Source organism: Chinchilla lanigera, unplaced genomic scaffold (genome assembly GCF_000276665.1).
Source record: "Chinchilla lanigera isolate Chin_1 unplaced genomic scaffold, ChiLan1.0 scaffold00161, whole genome shotgun sequence".
Taxonomy (NCBI): Eukaryota; Metazoa; Chordata; class Mammalia; order Rodentia; family Chinchillidae; genus Chinchilla; species Chinchilla lanigera.
Window position 1 is genome coordinate 1,148,988 of NW_004955562.1, and position 23,858 is coordinate 1,172,845.

The 23,858-nt window shown below is 34.7% G+C and overlaps 1 protein-coding gene across 1 annotated transcript in view; it reads right to left on the reverse strand.

Annotated features, from left to right (window-relative positions):
* Abcb7 (ATP-binding cassette, sub-family B (MDR/TAP), member 7) overlaps window positions 1-23,858 on the reverse strand; it is a 140,923-nt gene that overhangs the window by 69,104 nt on the left and 47,961 nt on the right. The window contains exons 2-3 of the mRNA XM_005413086.2: window positions 7,555-7,632; window positions 5,518-5,604 (exon numbers count right to left, since the gene is read on the reverse strand). Coding sequence (XP_005413143.1) covers window positions 5,518-5,604; window positions 7,555-7,632 — 165 coding nt within the window. The remainder of the gene's footprint in view (window positions 1-5,517; window positions 5,605-7,554; window positions 7,633-23,858) is intronic.

Genomic DNA, 23,858 nt, shown 5'->3' on the forward strand with positions numbered 1-23,858 from the left:
CTTCTTCAGCTATTTGTTCACCACACAACAGGAATTTTTTCAGCTCCATTATAATCTTTAGGGACCACCACTATATATATTGTTTCTTGATGACTAGAACATTGTTATGGAGCATGGACTGCATAAATAAAAGTGGACACATGTGATTCAAAGGTATATAACTGACAGTCACAAGTTGTACTGCTTATATGCAATAATACTCAATTTGAAAGTATGACCTGAAGGAGAAGAGTCTTGTGGCCACATCGGTATGAGTAAATATCTATGATTAATAATCACATGGACAGGGCACTAGAAAACTATTAAGAAAGTAAAATGAAAGAAGTAACCTAATTGGAAGAATTTTCAGATGTTAAAGTAACTATATTAATAACTTAAATACATGTTTTGCTTCACAGATGGGTAACTTTATATCACCAGAAAAGGTTGTCAGGCATGAAGCAATAGCACACGGGTTCATTCCTTCAAAGCCCATTGAGTTTTGATCAGAAGTGGAGGAAAAAAAGGTCTTTCAGTACAGGTAGCAGAATCACCTCTTCCTTAACTAATGAAAAATTTACCTAACAATTTTGGTTACAAGCTTTCCTAAATTTTAATAGCAAGAAATATACTAACTCACAGAATACACGTCAGCTTTGAAAGATGCTACTTGGGCAAAATAAGCATTGAGAGAAAAAATACAAAAATGGACTGGTATCTACTTTGCAAAACTACAGACTACAGGGTAAATGTCTTCTTCCTAAAGAACTAATTTAGTACAGCTTCAGAGATAGGCATGAGGTAGGATAGAAGAAACAAAAGGTAAAAAGAAGACAAGGAAATTGTACCTAAAAATTGTACTCTGTAAAGACTGCAGCTTCTAGGACTTAGCTGACGTCACCCAAGACAGCCTGGAGTCCACATATGCTGGCTACATTTACACTTCTTCCTACCAGACTCATTACTAAAAGGGCATAAATTGGTTCAAATAAAAAGTAAGGTATAGGGGCCTGGATCTGAGATAAGGACTACCCCAATGTCAACAATCCTTGCTCAGATTTATACCCTTTCTCTGTTAGCCCCAACACTAGAAGGCGACAAATTGGCCCAATTAAGAGAACAAACAAAAGGTTGAGTGAATCCAGAGAATATTTAAATCACCTATTAAAAACAATGCCTGCAAATGGGCTGGTACCCACTTGAAGGAGAGGGGAGAATGGGTGGGCAGGCTTTTTTCCCTAGCTTTTCATCCCTTCAAGAAAAGTATAAATGTACTGAGTGCTAAACTGTAAACTGGGCCTGGTGGCTCACACCTGTAATCCCAGCACTTGGGGGCCGAGGCAGGAGAATTACTGTGAGTTTGAGGCCAGCTTCAGCTACAAAGTGAGTTCAAGGCCAGCCAGAAGTGCATAGAGAAGCCTTGTCTCAAAAAGACAAAAAAAAAAAAAGAAAAACTGTAATATGTCTCATTTCTCTGAGCACCCATACTCACCTCTTGATGTGTAATCTGTAGGTCTCTAGACACAATTAATATTCAGATATGGAAATATAGTTCCTGAATTATCCCACACTCCTGAAACTCCCATGATAAAAGACAACTATCAATTTATAAATAAATATTTTAGGTCTTAGATAAACATACCTGAATGACATCTACTATGGGACAACTCAGCCAACTAACATCCATTGCAAGAAACAAAATAAAACATACTTATGATAAATAGAACAATGCCACCAAAAATATGGGACAGATTCCTATATAGAGCTGCAATCACACTACTATGTTAAGAGACACTCATTTGTTTGCTACTGACTGAAAAGCAAGGGCTAGAATAAGATGGCTAGCCCCAAATGGTGTACAGTTGCTCTATGGCACAAACTTATGGCCTTGGTTGACTCCAGAGCAGGTAGAAAGATATACATTAGGGTACCCATGGATACAAGGGCGCTGAGTTGAAACTACAGATTGACCAGCCAACTTCCCAGTTTTGTTACATTGATAGACCACAGATCAGTTATTCACTGGTATGATCATTTCATCTCCATCTTTATTTCACAAATAAAACTTAAAAGTATAATGAGACACACTGAACCTCTTACCAACTATAACTAAAAGACTCTAAACTAAACACTGCAAAATGTTTCATTACTAAATTCAGAAATAAAAATGATGAGCAAAGCCATTTTGCAAAGGCAAATGGTCCTAGGTATTCTAACAGCAGCTCAAGGTAGAACCTGTGCCATTATCACAGCAGGAAATTGTGTGGACATTACTAACAACTCTGCAAATGTATCTTCTGCATTAAAGATCTATATTCATAGATCAGTACAATATCAGACTCTGCCATAAGTATCAACGAATGACTATTGTGCTGGTTTTCTGAAACAACATGGAGAAATAAAGTTTGAATTTGTCTGAAGAGAATACTATGCTTTGAGTTCTTTTATGTTGCATGATCATCCATTGTTGTTGTGGGCTAATGTCTTGTATGCCCCTGCCCTCTCTTTCAGACTATCAAAGAGTACTGGTTGTACAAACACCAAACCCTGATATTCATATGTGTCCTTTAGATCATTCAGGACAAGTCTTTTAGGCTCTGGCTAGGCAAGAACAATGCTCCTGCTCAAAAGAAAAAAAATTACATAAAGTTGGAATGTTAGGTGAGAAATAAAAAGTGTAAATAAGGAGCAAAATGATGATAGATATTGGGAAGGAGAAATAAAATGTTCAAATGGAAAGGGGAACAAGGGACAGGGGAGGGAAAAGGAAAACAAAAGAGAATAGAAGGAAAAAAACAGAAACAAAGCTTTTGTAAATGGGGAGGAGAGTAGGGTTGAAGGGTGGGGATGGGGATAGGGGAAAAAGAATTAAGATATTATGTACAGGTACAAATTCCCTATGATGAGTGTGATCAATATGTATGACAAATATATATTTATAAAAAATAAAGTTAAAAAAGGTTGGACCATCAGGTCTTCTGGAGCCCCTTAAAAATAAGATATCAAAGTTAGGTGGAGGGTGAGGTAGGACAGAAAAAATAAAAGACAGGTAGAAAACAGAAAAGAAAATCATAATTAAAAGTTATACTCTGGGGGCTGGGGATTTAGCTCAGAGGCACAGTGCCTGACTGGCAAATATGAGGTCATGAGTTCGACTCCCGGTACCAGAAAAAAAACAAAACCAAAAAAAAAAAAAAAAAGTTGTACTCTGAAAAAGACTGCAACTTCCAGCACTTAGCCAAAAATTGCCTCATGCCAAAATTATTTGGCTAGATTTATACCTATTCCTACCAGATTCATTCTAAAAGGCCATAAATTGGCTCGATTAAGAAAGCAAGGTGCCTGGCTGTGAAAGAAGGACTGTCCCACGTCAGCAGTCCTTGGCCAGATTTATACTCCTTCCCTGCCAGACTCATCACTAGAAGGCCATAAACTGGTCCAATTAAGATAGTAAACAAAAGGTTGAGCAAATCCAGAAAATGTTTAAATCACTTATTGAAAAACTTAAAAAACAGCCAGGTGTGGTGGCACACACCTGTAATCCCAGCACTTGGGGAGGCTGAGGCACAAAGATTGCCACAAGTTCAAGGCCAGCCTGGGCTACACAGTGAGTGCAAGGCCAGCCTGAACTACACACTGAGACCTTGTCTCAAAAAAAAAATTTTAAAAATATGCCTGCAAATGGGCTGGTACCCTTGGGGGGCAGTTTTATCCCTAGCGTTTCATACTCTCAAGAAAAGAATAAATATATTCAGTTCTAAACTGTAATGTATCTCATTATTCAGAGTACCCATACTCCCCTCTTGAGTATGTACTATACTCTCTCTGCCTAATAAACCATATTCATGCATCTTCTTGACATACCCTAAAAATTCTTTTCCTGTGACAGAAGTCAACGAGCCTGCTACAGTGGGGTGATTTAAGTTTAAGAAACTCAGAGACTCGGCCTCGCGACAGACAAACTGTATAGAAAAAAGAACTATCTCCTCGGCTAAAGCTAATAACTACTTCAACAGTGTTAGAGACAAAAGTGGCTTCATAAAAGCTAGGTCAAAACAAGACAAGCAAGTTCAATAGATGACTAACTGAGAAATTCAGTGTTACTTGAGAATTTTCCCTACATAATTATGAATGTAAGTATAATGAGTTTGGGATAGGAGAGGTAAATATTTCTCAGAAAAGCTTTGTGATTTTTAATATGTTCTCTACACCTCAGGGTTTGTTTTCTAAGCTCTGTTGGTCTGAAACTTCAATGAAAAGTTTATCCAGGCGTGATTAGGCCCTGAGAAAAAATGGATTATGCTGCATGAGATGGATATGTACCCAACAGTCCATTTAATGACTGACAATGAAAGTAACTACTGAGCAGACTGATGCTTTCAGTGGTGAGTCAGTGAATTCTTTATTCCAAAAGGAAGTCAATTTTTAGAAATCAAATGAAGATCATATAGCCGGTTGATGATGTATGAAATCAGAGCTAGAAAACTGACAAATGTCATGCTAAAGACTAACACATGCATAAACAAATTTCAGTACTTGGCTTAGTTTTTGAAAATTCTACCTTATGATACTTTGCTATTTCTAGACAGCCACGGAAGATAGTAATATCTTTTAAAAAGAGACAGAAATATAAATGTAGAATGCTTTGAGTTCTGTGAAAGAGAAGAATTACACTGGGAACCAAAGAAAGAGAAGAAAAGCACTTTCTCACCAATCACTTCCTACCGATAAAATAAGTACTATTTGCTTTGTAAATAAGTACAATTTTTATAGAGCACTTCTATATACAATTTACTCAATTGGCTATCAACTCTTAAATTACCACTTCTATTTCTCTTTCACTCTTTGTCTTATTTCTCTCTCCTATTTCCCTTTCACTCTCACTCTTTGTCTCTGTCTCATTGAGTAAAGACAGGAAGAAAATAAAAGCAAACTCAGAAAAAAGGGCCAGGTGGAAAAATGTGTAACAGTATTTTGATGACATTTTCACTCACTTGGAAAAGTATAGTGCAATTAAATCTTTTTATTTCAGTGACCTTACTATTTACCAAACCTATATAATGATAGTATCAATGATAAAGAATATGGATAATTAAATAGATGGGTTAAGGGGAGGATCCACCATGAAGTTAGTGGATATTCTAGAATCTAAACATATACATGGGGAAACATCAACCTTAAAACACACAGGCACACATTAATTGCCTAAATCTAACTTGGCCATTTATTTGAGGCTAGGTTACATAATAACTAAGCTCAACCAATGTTATTTTAGACAACTAAAATGATTACTTGACAAATAAATTTTTCTCTTTCAATCAATCAGGAAATTTTGTTGGTTGGTTGGTTAGTTGATTTTACACCAAAGAAAATCTCATCCATGTAACTTTAGTCAGTGCATACAATTTGACATTAGAGAATTTCAGTTAGAAGAATCAATCAAAATATACTAGAGTATGATAATGTTAAAATACATATACATTCTATGCAAGCACAATCATCAACAAGAATTCCCAGTTACTTGTTATTTGCTCTTACCCCTTCTTTTGGGTCTGTGTGTAGTCCTCCACCTGCATGACCATGCCAACATGTCCTCTTTTCTATCAGTGGCCATGCCTGCAGAGTCTATTGAAAATAATACCAACCAATTTAATGGCTATTACAGAATTTCAGATGATTAAAAGCAATGAAGAAACAATCTACTCTAATGAATACCCCAAAACAAACTCAAAGGCATTGCTTTTAGCCTGACACAGTAAAGGAAAACACTTTCATAAATAGCTTACAGCTAAATTTATATAATGAACATTGAGATTAACAAATATTCATGCAGAAATCACTTTCTCTAAATAGCCTTTAAAATTCACATTTAAAACATTAAAATTATATTATACTTTTATTTAACTTACAGTGGTACCTTTATTGTCATTCACTACTACTGTGCCAATAATCTGTTACTCTACTATTGATAAGGATAATATACAGTTAATTTATATCTTATCTGCTTACCTTCTGTATATATTTTTGTTGTACAGTTAATACTGCTGATTTTATGCAACTAGTCCTTTTTCTTATTATCCTTGCTCACATACATATTAAGGACCATGTATTCTTAGTACTTCAGTCTATCTTATGCTACAGTCACACACGTTTTGTCTTTGCTATTACCCAGTAAATTTCTTAGAGCTAGAACAATATCTTTTGTCTTCTTCTCTCATGGTATATACCAGTGTTTTACATATATATGATATGCAGATTTCAATGCTTGTTGGATTGGCTTATAAAACAGCTATCTGCAAATCTCCCAACTAGCATCATCTATTATCATATCTACAATAAAATTTTAAAAGGCCTTAAAATTACTGCTAAATTTAGAGATATATAAAAATAAAATTATTTGAGAAAATATAGGTAACAAGATATTAATGATTATGTTTTAATTTTACGCTTGCTAATATTGAAAGCCTTTTCACAATTAAAAAATAATTAAGTACACAGGTTTAATGATGCTTTTTCAGTAATCAGAATGATCAATATTAATGAACAATTCTCTCACAAACACAAATATGTATCAATACCATACACAATAGTATCACCTCAGGACCAGGCTACAAAAATGGAATTACAAAAAACAAAACTACCTTCTTGTTCTCACCATTTGAAACGCACGAACTACCTTAAAATGGATTATTGATTTTGGATCAACAATCTTAAAGCACTTTGTAAAAGGAAAACATCAAAGGTAATTTCTAGTCTGAAATATCTCTTTATGACATTTTTTCCTCTAAACATTTAGGCAACACGTTTTATCAAGGGGTCTGGTAAACAACACATAAAATAACGAGGTCTTAAACAAAGCAAAAGCCTAAAATGTAAATAAAATTCACAGCATCATGGGCAATGAGACAATTAAGTATATTTTCCCCTTAAAGCTTTAGTTTAATAATGAAAAATTTTTCATTTCTACAGCCTCTGTATAAATCAGAACAATGTCTTATACTTCAATGGGAAATAATTTAAAAAAAAATTAAAAAGTAGCCTTTTTCTACCACAGAGATTTAACTGTTCCATTTTAAAGCACTGGGAATTTTTAAAGATGTCTTTCATTTATATTAGCTATGAAGAATAACCCTCATCAATACGTAAACTAAGCATCATTTACTTCATGAGCTCTAATAAGCTCACAATCTCTTGATGTTCTGCTATTCGAAAATTTTCAAGGATAAAGAAACTTCACTCACTTGAAAAACTACAACATTCTATATAATAGATACAAATTACCAAGATAAATTTAAGTGTCAACAACTGCCATTACATGTATAGAAGCTTTCTGAAAATGTTACTTTAGTTGGCACAAATCTCAAGAGATTCAGATTTCTCCAGGGGTAGAAAAATAGCAAGATTTCTTTCTGCATTTCTAGTAGCAGGAACATACCTTCTTGCCCGTATTTAGAAATACATGAAAATTATTTGAAAAATGTAAAATATGTACTAAATATATAGTATAAGTTAGGAAATGTCCCAAGAGTTTATATACTTTTCCTACCACATGTTGAAGTATGGGCTTAATCTTACCTTTGCAGCATCTAATAACTGTCTTGAACTGTCTTTTCTCCATCTTTGCCATGTAGCATTTCTTAATAACTCTGGGATCTGTTCAAGAAAAAAAGAGGTGGAGACTGAGTTTCAGAATGGACAGTTAATACTCTAAAGGTTATTCTTCTGTTCATAAGTATTTATTTTCTGTATCTTAAATGTCCCTGAAAAGCTCGTGTGTTGGTGGCTGGATCTCCAACTGATGGCACAATGGGGGAGAAGGGCACCTTCAGGTGGTGGCACCTAGTTGGAGGAACATTACAGGAGACACCACCTTGAAGGGTATATTTGGACCCAGAACCTCCCTGCACCCTCTGATTCCCAGTAGCCATGAGAGGAGCAGTTTTGCTCTACCATGCACTGCCCACAATGATTTTTTCCTGGCCACAAGCCCAAAGTGATGGGCCCAAGCAACCACGTGCTGAAACGTCTGAAAACCTGAAACAAAATATACTTTTCAAACTGTAAGTTATGTCTTGGTCACTATTCTAGCACTGGACAAAATAACCAACACTCAAAACTTAAAGGAAGAAAAGTTTATTTTCTATCATAGTTTCAGTCCATGGTTAAAAGGGCCTGGTCAGAGAACAGCTGCTCATCCTTCGGCAGGCAAGAAGCAGAGAGAGAAGGGAGGAGCCAAGGACAGGAATACACCTTTCCAGCTCATGCCCTCAATGACCCACCTCCAAACAGGCGCTGCCTCCCAACAGTACATTTAGCTACAAACTAACTCACCAATGGATTAATACATTGATTAGTATAGTACCACCATCATCTACTCACCTTCCAAAACCCCACCTCTGAATCCATGAAAGTATGGGAAAACATTCTAGACCAAAACCATAGCAAGTTGTTTACCTCAGGTGTTTTGTCACAGCAATAGAAAGCTAACATATATACAAACATAATACTAAAATTTTAATCAATGTTAATTGGTTATGTTCTCAATGCATGCCTAAGAAGACAAAATAAAATTTGTGGTCTAGGCAGAAAGTAAATTAATTATTAAAATGTCAAATTGTATTTTCTGTTCATTGCCCCTGTAGGTTTCTCTTTTGTTTCTTTTCTCATTATATTTTTTATTTTTTAAATAAAAGAAGCTGGTTTATTCGAAGGTAGGGAAGGGAGAAGAGAGAGATGACAGATAGCTACTCTGGATGAGTAAGGAGTATATAAAACTGAAATATTCCTCTTTTTCTTGTTTTAAATCTTTGTTTCTTAAAGCCCTCGAAGTCTTCAATATGATTTCTTTCTTAAATGGCTTAAATCTTTTCAAATACTTCTCTTTTGTTCTAGCTTCCTTTATTTCATGCAGTTACATTCCACATTATATTCGTTCCCGCTATAGTCTTAATCTGAGTGCTAAATTTAGATACTAGTCACAAGATCAATTTTGCACATTTCTATATAACTAGCTGATGAACACCAATGAAATGATTCCCTAGGGCAAGTTTTTTTCATGGCAACGTTCTACAAATGAATCTGAAAGATAGGATAATAAAAACCTCTCCACAGTAATATTAGAGAGAAATCTGTAAAATGGACACACATCTTTCCAAACTGCAGTATCAATTTAGTAAGGAAAACTCTGCTTCTTAGGTCAAATATCTCCTAAAAAGGCAAGTAACTCTTGATCTTTACTTAATTGTAAATAAGTTGTACAGCTGAATTAGTGCCTCAATATTAAAAACAATCCATGTACACTGCAAAATACCAAAAAGGAAATCAACAACAAAATAACTTCCATTCACAAAAAAGTAACCAAATCATTGAGAAATCTGGCTCAGGTGTTTGCTAAAATAAAATAAACAGTACCTAGTTCTTGGTTATGTGTATTTATAAATGTGTAAGGTATTCCCTGAATTAGGAGAACTTCAAACATATCAATGGCTGCTTGCACTGTTGTGCTGAAGTCAAGCTTTTACCCTATTCTACCTCTGCACCCTCAAATCTCTTCACTACTATAACCAAGCCTCCTGAGCCTTTACTGTTTTTCTCACTTCCCTTCTCCAGATTCAGACCTTGTACAAGCTTCACTCCTCTATTTTCCTGTTTTTCACAAGCCTTTAGTTCAGGTAACTGCAAATCAGAGTAATATCTAGCCCATGTTTGCAGATACACACGTAATTCAATTTTGTTTGCCTTTCACAATTTGTTTAGTTACCTCAAATAAATCACTACCTTTTTTCTTTCCTCTCTCAAAACCATGCCTACAGGTGGCTGCCAGATAAAAGACTGGTCATGCACTTACATTAACAAAACAACAAAATGAAGTAATATTGTACAAAATAAACATAAATCTACCATCATATCTAAACCCTTGAAACTTCAGAATTACCAACTTTGTATCCTTTTGTAAATTAAATCATTTTTTCTTTAAATACCTATAACTAAATAATTTTTAAACTGTTCATTTTGAAAATGAACTTCCAGTAGTAAGACAACATTGTTAAAATTATCAAATATTTCAGGTATATAAAAATTCAGAAAACATAAAGTAGTCCCTTGACTTATGAACTCAATTCGTTTGCAAGGGATGGTTTTAAATTAAGACTAATGTTCCCATAATAGTGAAAATACCCATAATGTATTCCGAACCTCCCAAAGCATCCCTTAACTAACCTTTACATAATAAAAAGGGTTGTATAATGTGCATAATTTGTCAGAAACACCAATAATTTTCCTTGTGTATTCACCAAAACGTCATGAAATGTGCCTAGTTTACCAGAAACAACAATTTCCTACTATACTCAACAGTCAAATTGACATCTTTGGCTTGCAGGAAGGGAGGATGAAATAGAAGGTGGTTATTGTTTGGAATGAAAGCCCCTTTCCGTAAGAACATCAGAAATCTAGTTTTCTGGCATCCTTTCTCTCCTTGGGAGAGTCTGTGGTCACCAGGTCTCAACCTTTTCAGAACTAAAAACTGGTCTAAGGTTGTTTGCTTCTGTTGTTTCTTTAACACTGTTCTTTTCTATCATGATTGCTTTCTTTATCTTCCCTTCCTTCCTTGCTGCTTTTCTAGTATTTTTTAAAGAGAATAAAAAAATATAAACAATACACAATTTCAAAACAAGATGATAAGAAATTAACAATGATTATTATATTGCATATTGTTATCTTCAAAGTAGTTGTTCAGATTACCAGATATACGAATGCAAAGAGATCTAGAATAGCAGGCTGCCAGAATTTATTTATTAACTTAAGACTTTGGTCAGAAGTTAAACCTAAAAATTCCAGTAATAAACCAAGTTGTTCCTGTATGAGGATGGTCGTAACTCAAGCATTCAATATAATGAACACATGTACTCACTACTCAGCCTCAGAAATAAGACATAAAAAGACAGCCCTTGACATGTTCCCATGTCACCTCTACTATGTTCCCCCAAATAACCAGCATTGACTATTAAAAACATTTTTCATTCCAAAGGTTAAGAGTTTCATTCACATAACGAGTTAACACCCTTTGAGGACCAGTCCTGTAACTACCATTAATTAAAATATTGTTCCTATGGGAAAATGCTCTCAGTTCTAAACAACACATTTAAAAACATTTCTGAAGCAATTCATGTTTATAAATTAGAGAGTAGTTCTACTTGTAAAACTCTAAGGGAAGGCCTTACAGCAAAGTATCTTCCTCACACAACCTGAGGTGGACAACAAGAGAAAACAGGATTATTAATTCTGTGGAATTTGATTTGAAATTAGGAAGCTGGATCAGATGCCCTCTAAAGTTCATTCCAACTCTAAAATTCTACTGGGCTGAGGACATAGCTCAGTGGTGCAGTGCCTGCCTGGCAAGTGTGACATCCTAAGTTCAATTCCTGGTACCAAATTAATTAATTAAAATTCTATTATTTGTATGGAATGAAATGGCTACTATTGTTAAATTATTCTTTTTAAATAGTTAACTGAGATTATAACTTATTTCTTCAAAAATTTATCATCTGAATTTGTAATACCATCCCTCCAAAGGCACACAAAGCAATAAACCATACTAAAGATAATAAACATGATGAATGGGCTGAAATACCAAAGGTATCCAGTATCCTGAAAATGACAATATGTTAATTCTTTTTAGGAAGGTAAATTAAAAAAAGAAATTCTGAAAGAACCTCTAAATTCAGGAATGTGACTCTTGAGCATTATAATGTATGCTCTCATTTAGCTCACCACTATTCAACTACTAATCATTAAACATTAATCTCTGCTCTAGGTAGACATTCAACAAAGATTTATAAAATGACGTAACACTAACACCATTGACCTAGAATGCAGAACTACCTCTCTGTAAGTAAGATCAATATCCAGGAGCAAAGGCTAATAAAATTGAAGCCTACTCATGTTACAGTTACATTCCTCCTTTAAAATTCAGTGTTTACAAAAATTAATCCTACTAATAAATCTAATTAGTAACTACTAATGACTGCATTGCTTTGTAATATTTAATTTACATAATTCAATTTATCCTGAGACCTTAAAATATTTGAAGAATTACCTAATAAAAAAAGAGATTAAAGGCCTGGGTATATAGCTTGATAATGAGGATTGTAAAAAATAATGAAATAAAAATAAGAGATTACAACTGTACTGTCAGTCTATCAAGGATTTTTGATTCAATTATACAGTCTGCATCCCCGGAGCGCTAGGAAATAAAGTAAGTCTACAGCTATGCATCCATGACACATGTAATGCTGCACAGTATCAGTCACATGTGAACATAGTTACCTGATCATTAATCATCTATGATTGAGATCTAAAGGATTAAAATTAAATTCTCAATATATTCGTAAAGAAACCCACTGTGATTTAAAACTGTACATAACCTACTTCACTACGTTTTTTTCCCTCAACTCCCTAAAAACTATCTAGGGGTAAGACGGGTATGGGAAAAGAAAGAAGTAAAGAAAGAAAGGGTGAGAAATGCTAGGCTAACTTGAAAGTTTCTATCAAGAAAAATGAAATACTTAGGAAGCAATCTAAAAAAGAAGCTGAAAGACCTATACACTGAAAACTACAGTACTCTGATAAAAGAGAATTAGACATCAGAAAATGGAGATATTCCCTGTTCTTAGGATGAACCAATATAGTGAAAATGGCCATATTTCCACAACTATTAAACATTTTTAATGCAATCCCAATCAAAATACCAATATCATACCTCACAGAACTAGAGAAAAAAAATCCTAAAGTTACTATGGAAACAGAAGAGATCTACAATAGCAAAAGCAATTCTGGGCAACAAAAGCAAGGCAGGGACTCTTACAAATCCTCATCTGAAGTCATATTACAAAGTTACCATTTTAAAAACAGCATGGTACTGGACAAAAAAAAAAAAAACCAGACCTGAGGACCTATGAAATAGAACAGAAGATGCAGAAACAACTCTAAGCACACTCACCTACCTCATCTTTGGAAAAGGAGCCAAACACCTTCAATGGAGAAAAAATGGCATCTTTAATAAATGGTGCAAGGAAAACTGGCTATCCACATGTCAAAGATTAAAACTAGACCAGTATCTCTCATCATGTATTAAACTAACATTGAAATGGATCAAAGATCTAAAATATTAAAACAGAAACATTTAATGTGCTTGACAGTAAAATAGGTAAAACTCTTGAAGAGGTAAGTGTAGGCAAAGATTTTATGAACAAAACCCCAACCACAGAGGAAATATTATGAAAGATAACAACTGGCATCTCATCTTACTGAAAAGCCTTTTTGCACAGCAAAATCACCAACAGAGTGAAGAGATAACCCACAAAATGGGAAAAAAAAATTGGCCAGGTGTGCCTCAAAACACTAATATCTAAAATTTGTAAAGAATTTTTAAAAATCAGACTCCCCAAATTTAAAGACTCAATCCAATAATGGGCATCTGAAATGAATAGACACTTCTCACACAAAGAAATACAAATAGTAATTAAATATATGAAAAATGTGAACAGCACTGCTCATTTGAGAAATGCAAGTCAAAACAACACTGACATTCCATATTACTCTAGGAAGAACAGCTATGACCCAATAATGAATGCTGACAAGGCTGTGGGGAAAAAAGAATCCTTCTCCACTGCTCATGGGAGTGTAAACTGGTGAAACCACTACGGAAATCTGTATGGAGATTCTTCAAAAAACTGAAATTAGAGGTTTCTTTTGACACATCTATTCCTCTTCTTGGTATATGTGGTATGACTTGCATCATACCACGGTGATATATGCACACTAATGTTTACAGCTGCACTATTTGTAATAGGTAACTCTTGGAAACAGCCTAAATGCCCATCAATGGATGAATGGATTAAGAAAATGTAGTTTATGTATATAATGGAGTACTACTCTATCATAAAGAAGGAAAAATTTGAGACATTTTTAGGTAAACAAATGCACCTTGAGACCATACTTTTAGGTTAAATAAATTAGACATATATGTTTAAATATCACATTGTTTCTCTTGTATGAGAAACTAAAAGCATAAATAAGGACCAAAATGGATGATAGATATTTGGAAGTAGGAAGAAAATGTTCCAATGGGAAAGGGAAGCAAGGGTGAGAAGGAAGGAATGGAAAAGGAAAAAAATGGAAACAAAACTTTTGAAAATAAGAAGGGGAAAAAGGATTTAAGGGTGGAAAGGGGAATGGGGTAAAAAGAATCAAGATATATTATATACAGGTACAAATTCCCTATAATGAATGTGATTATGTATATGAAAAGCATACCAATAGATTAATTTTTAAAACAGAGTTTCTAATTGTAATTCTCAGCTGAAAGTTGAAAGATAAAGGATTTCTATAGCGTTAGGTATTCAATAAATGCTTGTTGATTGAGTGAATAAATCGCAGTAAAGCATAAGAATTTTGGATAGCTCACTTAAGACACAAAATCATCAAGTTGAACTGTGTAGTTATAAATTCGGTGACTGTAGAACAGGACTGATAAATACTACTTTGTAAAGACTTGTATAGTGGGGCTGGGGATTTAGCTCAGCAGCACAGCACCTGCCTGGCAAGCACAAGTGAGTTCGATTCCCGGTACCAGAAGAAAAAGCAAAACAAAACAAAGACTTGTATAGTAATTTGTTTTAGAAAAATCTTTATTAACAAAGGTAAAGCTAACTTTAAGAAAAAAATAAAAGTATAACATAATATACAAAAAAGCAATTCCCCCCTAATTTTCTATCACCAGTATCCTCTTTATTCCTGCTAATAGTACTTATTACCATGACCTATCTTATAGCTATGTATTTTGTTTTATATATAAGGTGTACAATATAATAGATGAATATATATATATAGAAAGAGAGACAGACAGCGGGGGGAGAGAGACAGACAGACAGACACCCCAACAGAAAAACATATACACACTTGAAGAAAAGAAAAACTTTCTTTATTTTGGAAAAGAAAAACTTGTATAAATATTTTAATACTAAATTTATTGAGACATGAAATTAATACAAGTTACCTTTGGCTTCTACAACTACAAGACATGCTCAAAGTTGTGGCCATTAGCTTCCAGACAATTATTAGTATGGCCAACTGCTGCTTGCATAACCTTGGTCATTGAGATTGCTGCACATGCATTTTTAATTTCTTCTCTAATGGCCGGCAGTGTAGTGGGTTTTCTGTGATATATGACATCCTCTAGGGTCCCCCATATGAGGGTGACACCATCTGTTGAAGAAATATCATACTATTTTTCTCTTCCTCAAGTGTGAAAACATTTTTTGGGCAGACTCTGTGCCTGTGTGTGTGTGTGTGTGTGTGTGTGTGTGTGTGTGTGTGATGAGATGACTACTGGCAAACCAACGATGAACATATTCCATTTCCTCACATAGTTACCTATCTTGTGTATATCGTGACAGCACCTGAAGTCTATTCTCAGCAAATTGCCAGTATACAATACAAAGTTACTAACCAGTCATCATGTTTTACATTAGCCCTAGGCTTAAACACGTATAGCACTGCAAGTTTTGGCCAACATCTCCCCATTTCCTCTGCCTCCCTGACCTACCCCCAAACTGTTATTCTACTATTTCGATGATTTCATTTTGATTTTTGTGATACTGGGGATATAGAGCTTTGCATATGCTAGGCCAGTGTTTTATCACTGAACTATACCTCCAACCTCTCTCTGTTTCAATGTATTCAACCTTTTTAGAATCCACATACAAGTAACATCCTGTGGTGTGGTTTTTTTTATGTGTTTCACTTAGCATAACGTCACTTAACATAATGTCTAAGCTCATCTGTGTTGATGCAGATGGCAAACTTTTCTTCCTTAAAAGTTTAATAATATCCTCCAAACAATATCCCATTAAGTAGATACATGTGCATATGAATATTACATTCATATATATATATATACACAAATATCCCATTTTATACACAACACACACACACACATATACACACACACACCCCAAAACTTCTTTATCCAATCATCTATCAATGCACACTTTGGTTGTCCCTATATCTTGGCTATTGTGAATAATGCTGCAATGAGCATGGGAGTGCAGATATCATTTTAAAATGTTAATTTCATTTCCTCAGGTTGTATAACTATAAGAAGGATTGGTGGGTCGTATATTAGTTCCACTTTTAATATCTGGAAGCTCTATACTGTTTTTCAGTTGTACCAGCAGTTTTTCATCAGTAATCGTACCAATTTATGGTCTCATCAGTAGGGTATAGGATTTCCTTTTCTCTACAACTTCACCAACACTTGCTACCTGTTATCTTTTTGATAACAGCACCTAATAAGTGTGAGATGATATGTCATTGTGGTTTTGATATTCATTTCCCTGATGCTCAGTAATGCTGAACATTTTTTACGTATCTCTTGGCCGTTTACAGATCTTCCTTGGGAAAATGTCTACTCAGGTCTTTTGCCCATTTTTAAATTGGATTTTTTTTTTATTTTTTGCTAACAAGTTGCATGAGCGTTCATGCTCTGTCTCTTTCTCTCTCTCTCTCTGTATTTTATATAGATGTAAAATATAATATACTTTATATTATATATAATTTATATATATTAATCATTTAATATTTAATGATTTAATATGCACTTAGAACTTATATGGCCTGCAAATATTTTCTCCCAGTTCACAAGACCCTTTATCATTTGGTTGATTCCTTGACTGGAGAAGAGTTTTTTAGTTTAGTTTAGTTTTGTTTTGTTTTTGTCTTTTTGAGACAGGGTCTCGCTGTGCAGTTCAGGCCAGCCATGAGCTCACTTTGTAGCCCAGGCTGGTCTTGAACTCACAACGATCCTCCTGCCTCAGCCTCCCGAGTGCTGGGATTACAGGCGTGCGCCACCATGCCTGGAAAGAGTTTTTTAGTTTAATGTGGAGTCGTATTTGTTTATTTTTACTTTGGTTGCCTAAACTTTTGGTGTGATCAACAAAAAATCACTGCAGAGGCTAATTCAAGGTGCTTTCCCCCTGTCTTCCTCTGAGTTTTACGGTTTTGAAGGATTTTAAGTCTTTTATGCATTTTAAGTTGATTTCCATGTATGGTATAAGGGTATCATTTCATTCTTTTGCATGATGGATATCCACTTTACCCAGCATGATTTAATGAGACCATTCTTTCCACATGTGATTGTACATGTGTAGGTTTATTTCTGGGCTCTTTATTCTGTTACACTGGCCTATATATTTGTCTTTATGTCAGAGCCCTATGGTTTTTATTATTATAGCATAGTAATATAATTTGAAATCAGGAAGTGTGACACTTCCAAATTCATTCTTCTCAGGATGGCTTTGACTAGAATCACTTGTGATTAAGTACGATTTTTAGGATTCTTTTTCAATTTCTGTGAGAAATACTATTGGCTTTTTGTTTATTGGCTGGCTGAGATCTTTTTAACTGAAAAATTTTGGGGGACTGAACCCAAAACCTCAAACATGCCAGGCAGATGCTCTATCGCAAAGTATATCTTTAGCCTGCCATTAGCATTTTGATGGGGATTATTTGCAATTTATATGATGCTTTGGGAAATACTGAAAGTTCGATAGTTATTAATTCTTCTAATCCAAGAACATGGGCTATTGTTACATTTATTTGTGTCTTCGCTGATTTCTTTTTTCAGTGTTTTAAAGTTTCCAGTGTACAGATCCTTTACCTCCTTTAAATTCTTTTCTTTCCTTCTTTAAATTCACTTCTAATTATTTTACTGTTTCTGCTACAATGGAAAATGGAACTGTTTTCTTGAGTTCCTTTTCCAGCTAGTAAATATTTTAGGACTCGCATGCATGTAGTCTGTGTCAAAACTACTCAACTCTATCACTGTAATGTGAAAGCATAACACATAATTGAATGAATACATAAATGGTATTACATAAATAAAAATGTGCCTATATTCCAATAAAACTTTATTTATGGACAATAAAATGTGAGTTTCATATAATTATTGTAACAAAATTATTTTTAATTGTTTCTATAAACATAAAAAATGCTTTAAAGAAAATCTTAGCAGAATTCCTGCAAAATAAGTGACATGCTGCATTGCCCCAAGTACTACCCAAGTACTATAGATTGTTGATCCCTGGTCTAGAGAATTTCTAGAACTCCCTTCAACCTCCAAGAGTTTGGTAAGAGAGAGGAAGAGAGACAGGGAGGAAGGGAGGAAGAGAGGAAAGAAAGAAGGAAGGAAGGAAGGAAGGAAGGAAGGAAGGAAGGAAGGAAGGAAGGAAGACATCCTTCATCAAAAATTTCCGCCATCATCATCACCACACACACACACACACACACTACTACAAATAAAGAAAAAATGCAGATCTTCCTCTTCTTCAAATGCTGTTCCTTTTATCTACCAAAAATTATCTGCAGGGTGAAGATACCAGTAAAAAGTCCTATTTAGCAGATAGCATAAAAATTTCTCATGTCTGTTTAGGCAACTTCTGTGAACTGTTCCCTTGTTCCCATTCACATAAAATGCTCATTGATCATGACATTTTTGTCATGAAAGTTGATCACTGCTTCATAAGTTTTAGGTAAATGGTGTGATATTCCATACTGTTTGCTAATAGAGTAAAAAAGAATGACAAAACTTTTGCCAAATTCAAGGCAAGACAAAAACAGGGACAGAGACTATTAACATTTACCCAAAAAGCTTCATAACCAACTCCTTTCAAATCACGAAATTAGGGGCAAACACAAACTCTATCATATTAACAGTAACTTTATAGTACTTAACTATTAAAGACATATTTAATAGTGAATTATTTTACTTTGCCAAGAACCTAAGAACTTTAGAAAATTGATATGAGCCTCAGTACTTCTACCCCACTGTGCTTATGCAAAGCATGGAGACTTATCACACACTTCCCTCTACAGCTGTAATGCTGAGATAATGTGAAAGACATCAAGACAGTGGAATTCTACCTACTGTCTGCTATTTCACAGTTTTAACCTTGTGTAATAGTTTTACTCATCATTAACGTGTACTTGGGAGGGAACCCTTGAACACATTTCTTAGCTCTAGTTTCATAGCTGGACAACTTGAGTCAATAGTATACCTGCCACTTTGTTTATTTTTCTATAAATGCTCATTTATAATATTTGCTTTTTATAAATGCCACTGGTGACTAAATTACCTGGAAAATTACCCTAAACTCATAGAAAATAGTTTTTTCATTTACTTAGGTCATTCAGCAAGGCTTCCTATGCCAATCATATAACACCTTGATTTTCTCTAAAAGCGTTTCAGCAAAGGTTGGTTCAGAGGCAGTCCTTTGGTAGGAAATTCAGATAAAAGTTGCTTATAATAGAGATGTAGACTAAGAGAAAACTGATGTAAGCACAAATCAACCCCAGTGCTTACAGATGACACCTAATGAGTTCCTGCTTGGCACCAGAAGAATAAGGTATATTACAGATAGTATTTAGTTTTGTGAAATTTTCTATTCCTTTTGACTTCTCTACATCTAATCTCTTTCTAGCATGCTAAAAGCTAATTTCTATAATACAGTCAAGTAAACATAGGCATCTGGAACAATTTTAATAGCAACCTGCCACTCCTTTCAACATGGTATCTTTCTTTAGATCCTTGCTATCCCTTTTTTTCTTTTTCTCTTTTTTTATGTGTTCACAGACTTCTCTTTTTCTTGTGCCTATTTTTCAATTGTTAGCTTAGTACTGTTAATGGCCCTCAAGGCTGAGAAGGTTGCTAACCCCTATTCCATTAACTTCTTGTGGTCTAACAGACCAGAGACGAGATAGAAAATGGAACTGTGTAGTTTTCTGATAATACTCTAATGGTCCAAACCAACAAAATTAGCACCTGAAGTGAAAAAAGGGAGGCTTTTTCAAAAGATATTGCAAATGTGCCCTCAACTAACACACTCTTTCTCTCTCTCTCTATTTTTACCCCTCATTTTAAGTCTGTTTGAACCTTTGAAATGTCAGGGTTTTTCTTTTTTCTCAACTATAGTTCAAATTTCTAAAAGGTGACCATAATTCATACAACAGCTAGAACATTTGTTTTCACATAATGTTAAAAAGAAAACTGACAGCTGTACTACAAGCATTTTAAGAGCTATACATTTGTGAAGCTGTCTTAAAAAGAAGCACCTAGCCTTAAAGTTCCTCTAGAATGTTTCAAGAGTATACAAACCTTGCTCTAAATCGTCCCACCAGCCTCCTCAAACTGTCCTCAATGTTATAATACAAAAAGGGTTTCATCTTGCATGTTGAACAAGAAAACTTTCTAAATGTCCTTTGTGCTTTAAGAGTTTACAAACTAAAACTGACAAATGAATAAATAAATGTCACAGCAAGACAAATGTTATAATGAGATAGTACACTGACTGCTTTGTCACCATTATCTACCCTAAAAAACCCTTCAATTTTAAATCATCCTTGGAGATGTATGGTCTACAATTGTTATGGTTGATACACTGTGTCAACTTGGGGAGTCTAGAGGTTTGGCTAAGTGACTTAGCAGGAAGCCAGAGTGCTTACTTTGTACACATCCTGAGCCTGTGGAAGAGGAGGGCAAAGATTATGTGAGAGCTACTACACACCCCCTAAGGGGGGGGAACCCGGTTAAAAAAGAAAGCAAGGAAAAAAGCCGCCTGCCCCCAATCCCCCCGGTTGCCCCGGCCGCTTTGCTGTTCGGCTGCCATTCCCCCCTTTGCTCTTGTTGCTTTGCTACCTTCTGCCTCACAGCCAGCCAAGTATGGACTGAAACCTCCACAAACTGTGAGCTAAACAAACCTTTCCTTCTTTCATTTTGGGCGTTGGGTATTTTGTCTCAGCAACGAGAGAAAAGTAACCAAGACAATAATATAGTAAATTCATTAAAGTACAGAATAGTCAATATTCTACCAGTTTTTATATTTTCATTTTGATCTTGGCTTGCTCGGGTATTTTTACATTATACAGCAATGTATGTTAGAAACAGCTATACTGTAATGATTTTTAGTAAAAACTGTGGCTACCATTAGCTGGGCATGTATTTGGCTTGCCAAATGCCTAAAAACGTATTATTTCATTCCATTCCCATTACAACCCTACAAGGTTACATATTATTATTATTATTATCTCATTTTATAGACTAAAAAGTGAGTCTCAGAGGCAGACCTGTTCAAGGTCACACAGCCAGGAAGTGGTGAAATGGAGATAGCCATTTCTAACACTACCAATACTAACAGTACCAGCAATGTCACTTGACCTAGTAAATTTACTGTCATCTTGCAGATCAATAACCCAAAATTTCTAGGCTGATTTTTCTGTTAATAAGGCACACATGATGTTGTTTTGTTTTGGTTTTTGGTATAAAAATCAATGTAATTGTGAAGTTCAAAAATATATGAGTGATGTCATAAACAGAGTACAGAATTCCAAAAATGAATCCTCCCACAAAACCAATGACCACACTGGCAAAAATTATCAGACATGAATTAACTTTTCCTGAATTCTAGAATCTGATGAAAACCTAACAATAACCAGAGGAGAGCACAATGAAAAAAAGTTGTTGGTAAATTTCAGAAGAATGTGATAACATTTGCCATTACTCAATACAATCCCCCCTTTCAACATTCCCCCACGGTGATGACAGCATACATTCTATGTATGGATTGGTGGTAAAAACAGATTTTGTTCCCAAAGAATTACGGTTGTATGTTTTGATTTGTATGGAAGCTCCCTGAAGGACTGCACTCATCAAGAGTCTTGAAGGTGGAGCAGCTTTCCAAGTTTCAATTGCTGACCGTGTATGAAGGGATGTGCCTGGGGCAGGAGATAACAGTCAAGTGAGAGGCAGATAGTAAAATGTCTAGGAAGGAAAAGGCTGGGAAAGAATATACATGGGAGAATAAGATCTTTGAAAAGAATAGAAATATTAGATATTAAAACACAAAATTACAAGTATTAACATCCTTTAATATAAGGCCAAGAAAAAAATTAAAATGAAGAAAACTGTTTACAAAAGTAAAAGACTAAATACACAAGAGTTCAAATTAAAAGAACCCATAATGTGCCAAGATGATAAATCATAAATTATCATCTGGACATATTCATAACATTACATTTTAAAATATCAAAGTAAGATACTATATTTTAAAAGAGTCAGGGAAGAACCATTAACATATGAAGTAAAAAGAATCAGATGGACATCAGATTTTTTAATAGTTATAAAGGATGCAAAAAAGAAAATGTAGGGCACAGCACCTTCCTGGCAAGTGCGAAGCCCTGAGTTTGATTCCCAGTACCAAAAAAAAGACAATAGAATAGAATTCTCAAAACACTGAAAAACAATGTTGAACCCAGATTTTTTCATACTACTAAATTATCTCTCCAATACTGTGCCATTCAAGGGGGCAGAAATGTGCATAGGTATGTTTAGATTTTTAAAACTTATCCAGTTCTCTACTTATGTAATCATCTCAACTGACACAGAAAAAGCATTTGACAAAACTCAACATCCCTTCATGATAAATATGCTAAAATACTAAGAACAGAAGCAAACAAGCTCAACATATAAAAGTGAAATGTGAAACTCACAAATAAGGTACACAACCATCAAAGACCAAATGATTTTTCTCTAAAATCAGGAAAAAAGACACAGAAGCACTCTCCTACCACTTATATTCAATATAGTACTAGATGTCCTACTCAGACCAATTACGCAGGAAAAAGAAAGAAACTGTCTCCAAATTGGATAAGAAGAGGTAAAATTCTTTCTATCTACGGATGACATGATCTTATACACAAAAAACCCATAAAGGTTCCTTTAAAAAAAACTTAGAACTATCAAATTCAGTAATAGTGCAAGATACAAAATCAATAAGCACAATTCAATTGTATTTCTATACACTAACAATGAACATTATGAAAAGAAAATCCCATTTATAAAGGTATTACAATATGAAATAAAATAAAAAGAATAAACTTAACCAAGGAGGTGAAGACTTGTATGCTGTAGACTATAAAACACTGTTGAAAGAAATTGAAGAGGAAACAAACAAATGCAAAGACATCCCATGCTCATAGCCTACAAGATTTAACATCGTTAAACCTTACTGATCTACAGATTTAACAGAATCCTTGTTAACATCTGTCATGGTTTATATCTTGAAGTCCCCCCCAAAGTCTCACATACTCATAGGTGGGGTTTTTCAGAAATGGCTGGATCTACAGTGTGTGATACTGGGATTATTGTGTGATTACTAAATTAGTCACTGATTGATTTAGCATAGTTGTGAGTGTGAATAATGGGAAGGCCCACCCTGGGTGTGAATGCAACCCACCCTAAGGGCACATAGCCAGGATATAATATAAGGGACAGAAAAAAGGGCTGCTTTCATTGCTTGTTTCATCCCTACTTCATGGCTTGCTGCCTTCGACCTTCTATGAACTATTTCTCTTCCACCATGTTACCCTGCCTTGGAGCCAACCATCTATGAACTGAAACTTCTACAAACAGTGACCTACAATAAAGCTTTCCTCCTTTATCTTTAGGCGTTCGGTATTTTGTCTCAGCAATGAGAAAAGTAACCAAGACAACACCTCAATGATATTTTTTTGGAGAAACAGAGAAAAATGTCCTAAATTTTACATGGAATCTCAACGGATCTTAACTAAGCCAAAAGAATCTTGAAATTTTTTTTCCTTTAAAAAAAGAATCTTGAAAATAACAAAGACAGAAGCTCATGTTTTGTGATTTCAAGACATATTAAAAAATTAACTATGCAAAACAATGTGGTATTGACATAAAGTCATATAGACCAATCGATCAGAATGAAGATCCCAGAAATACATCATAGTAGATATGGTAAAACGAT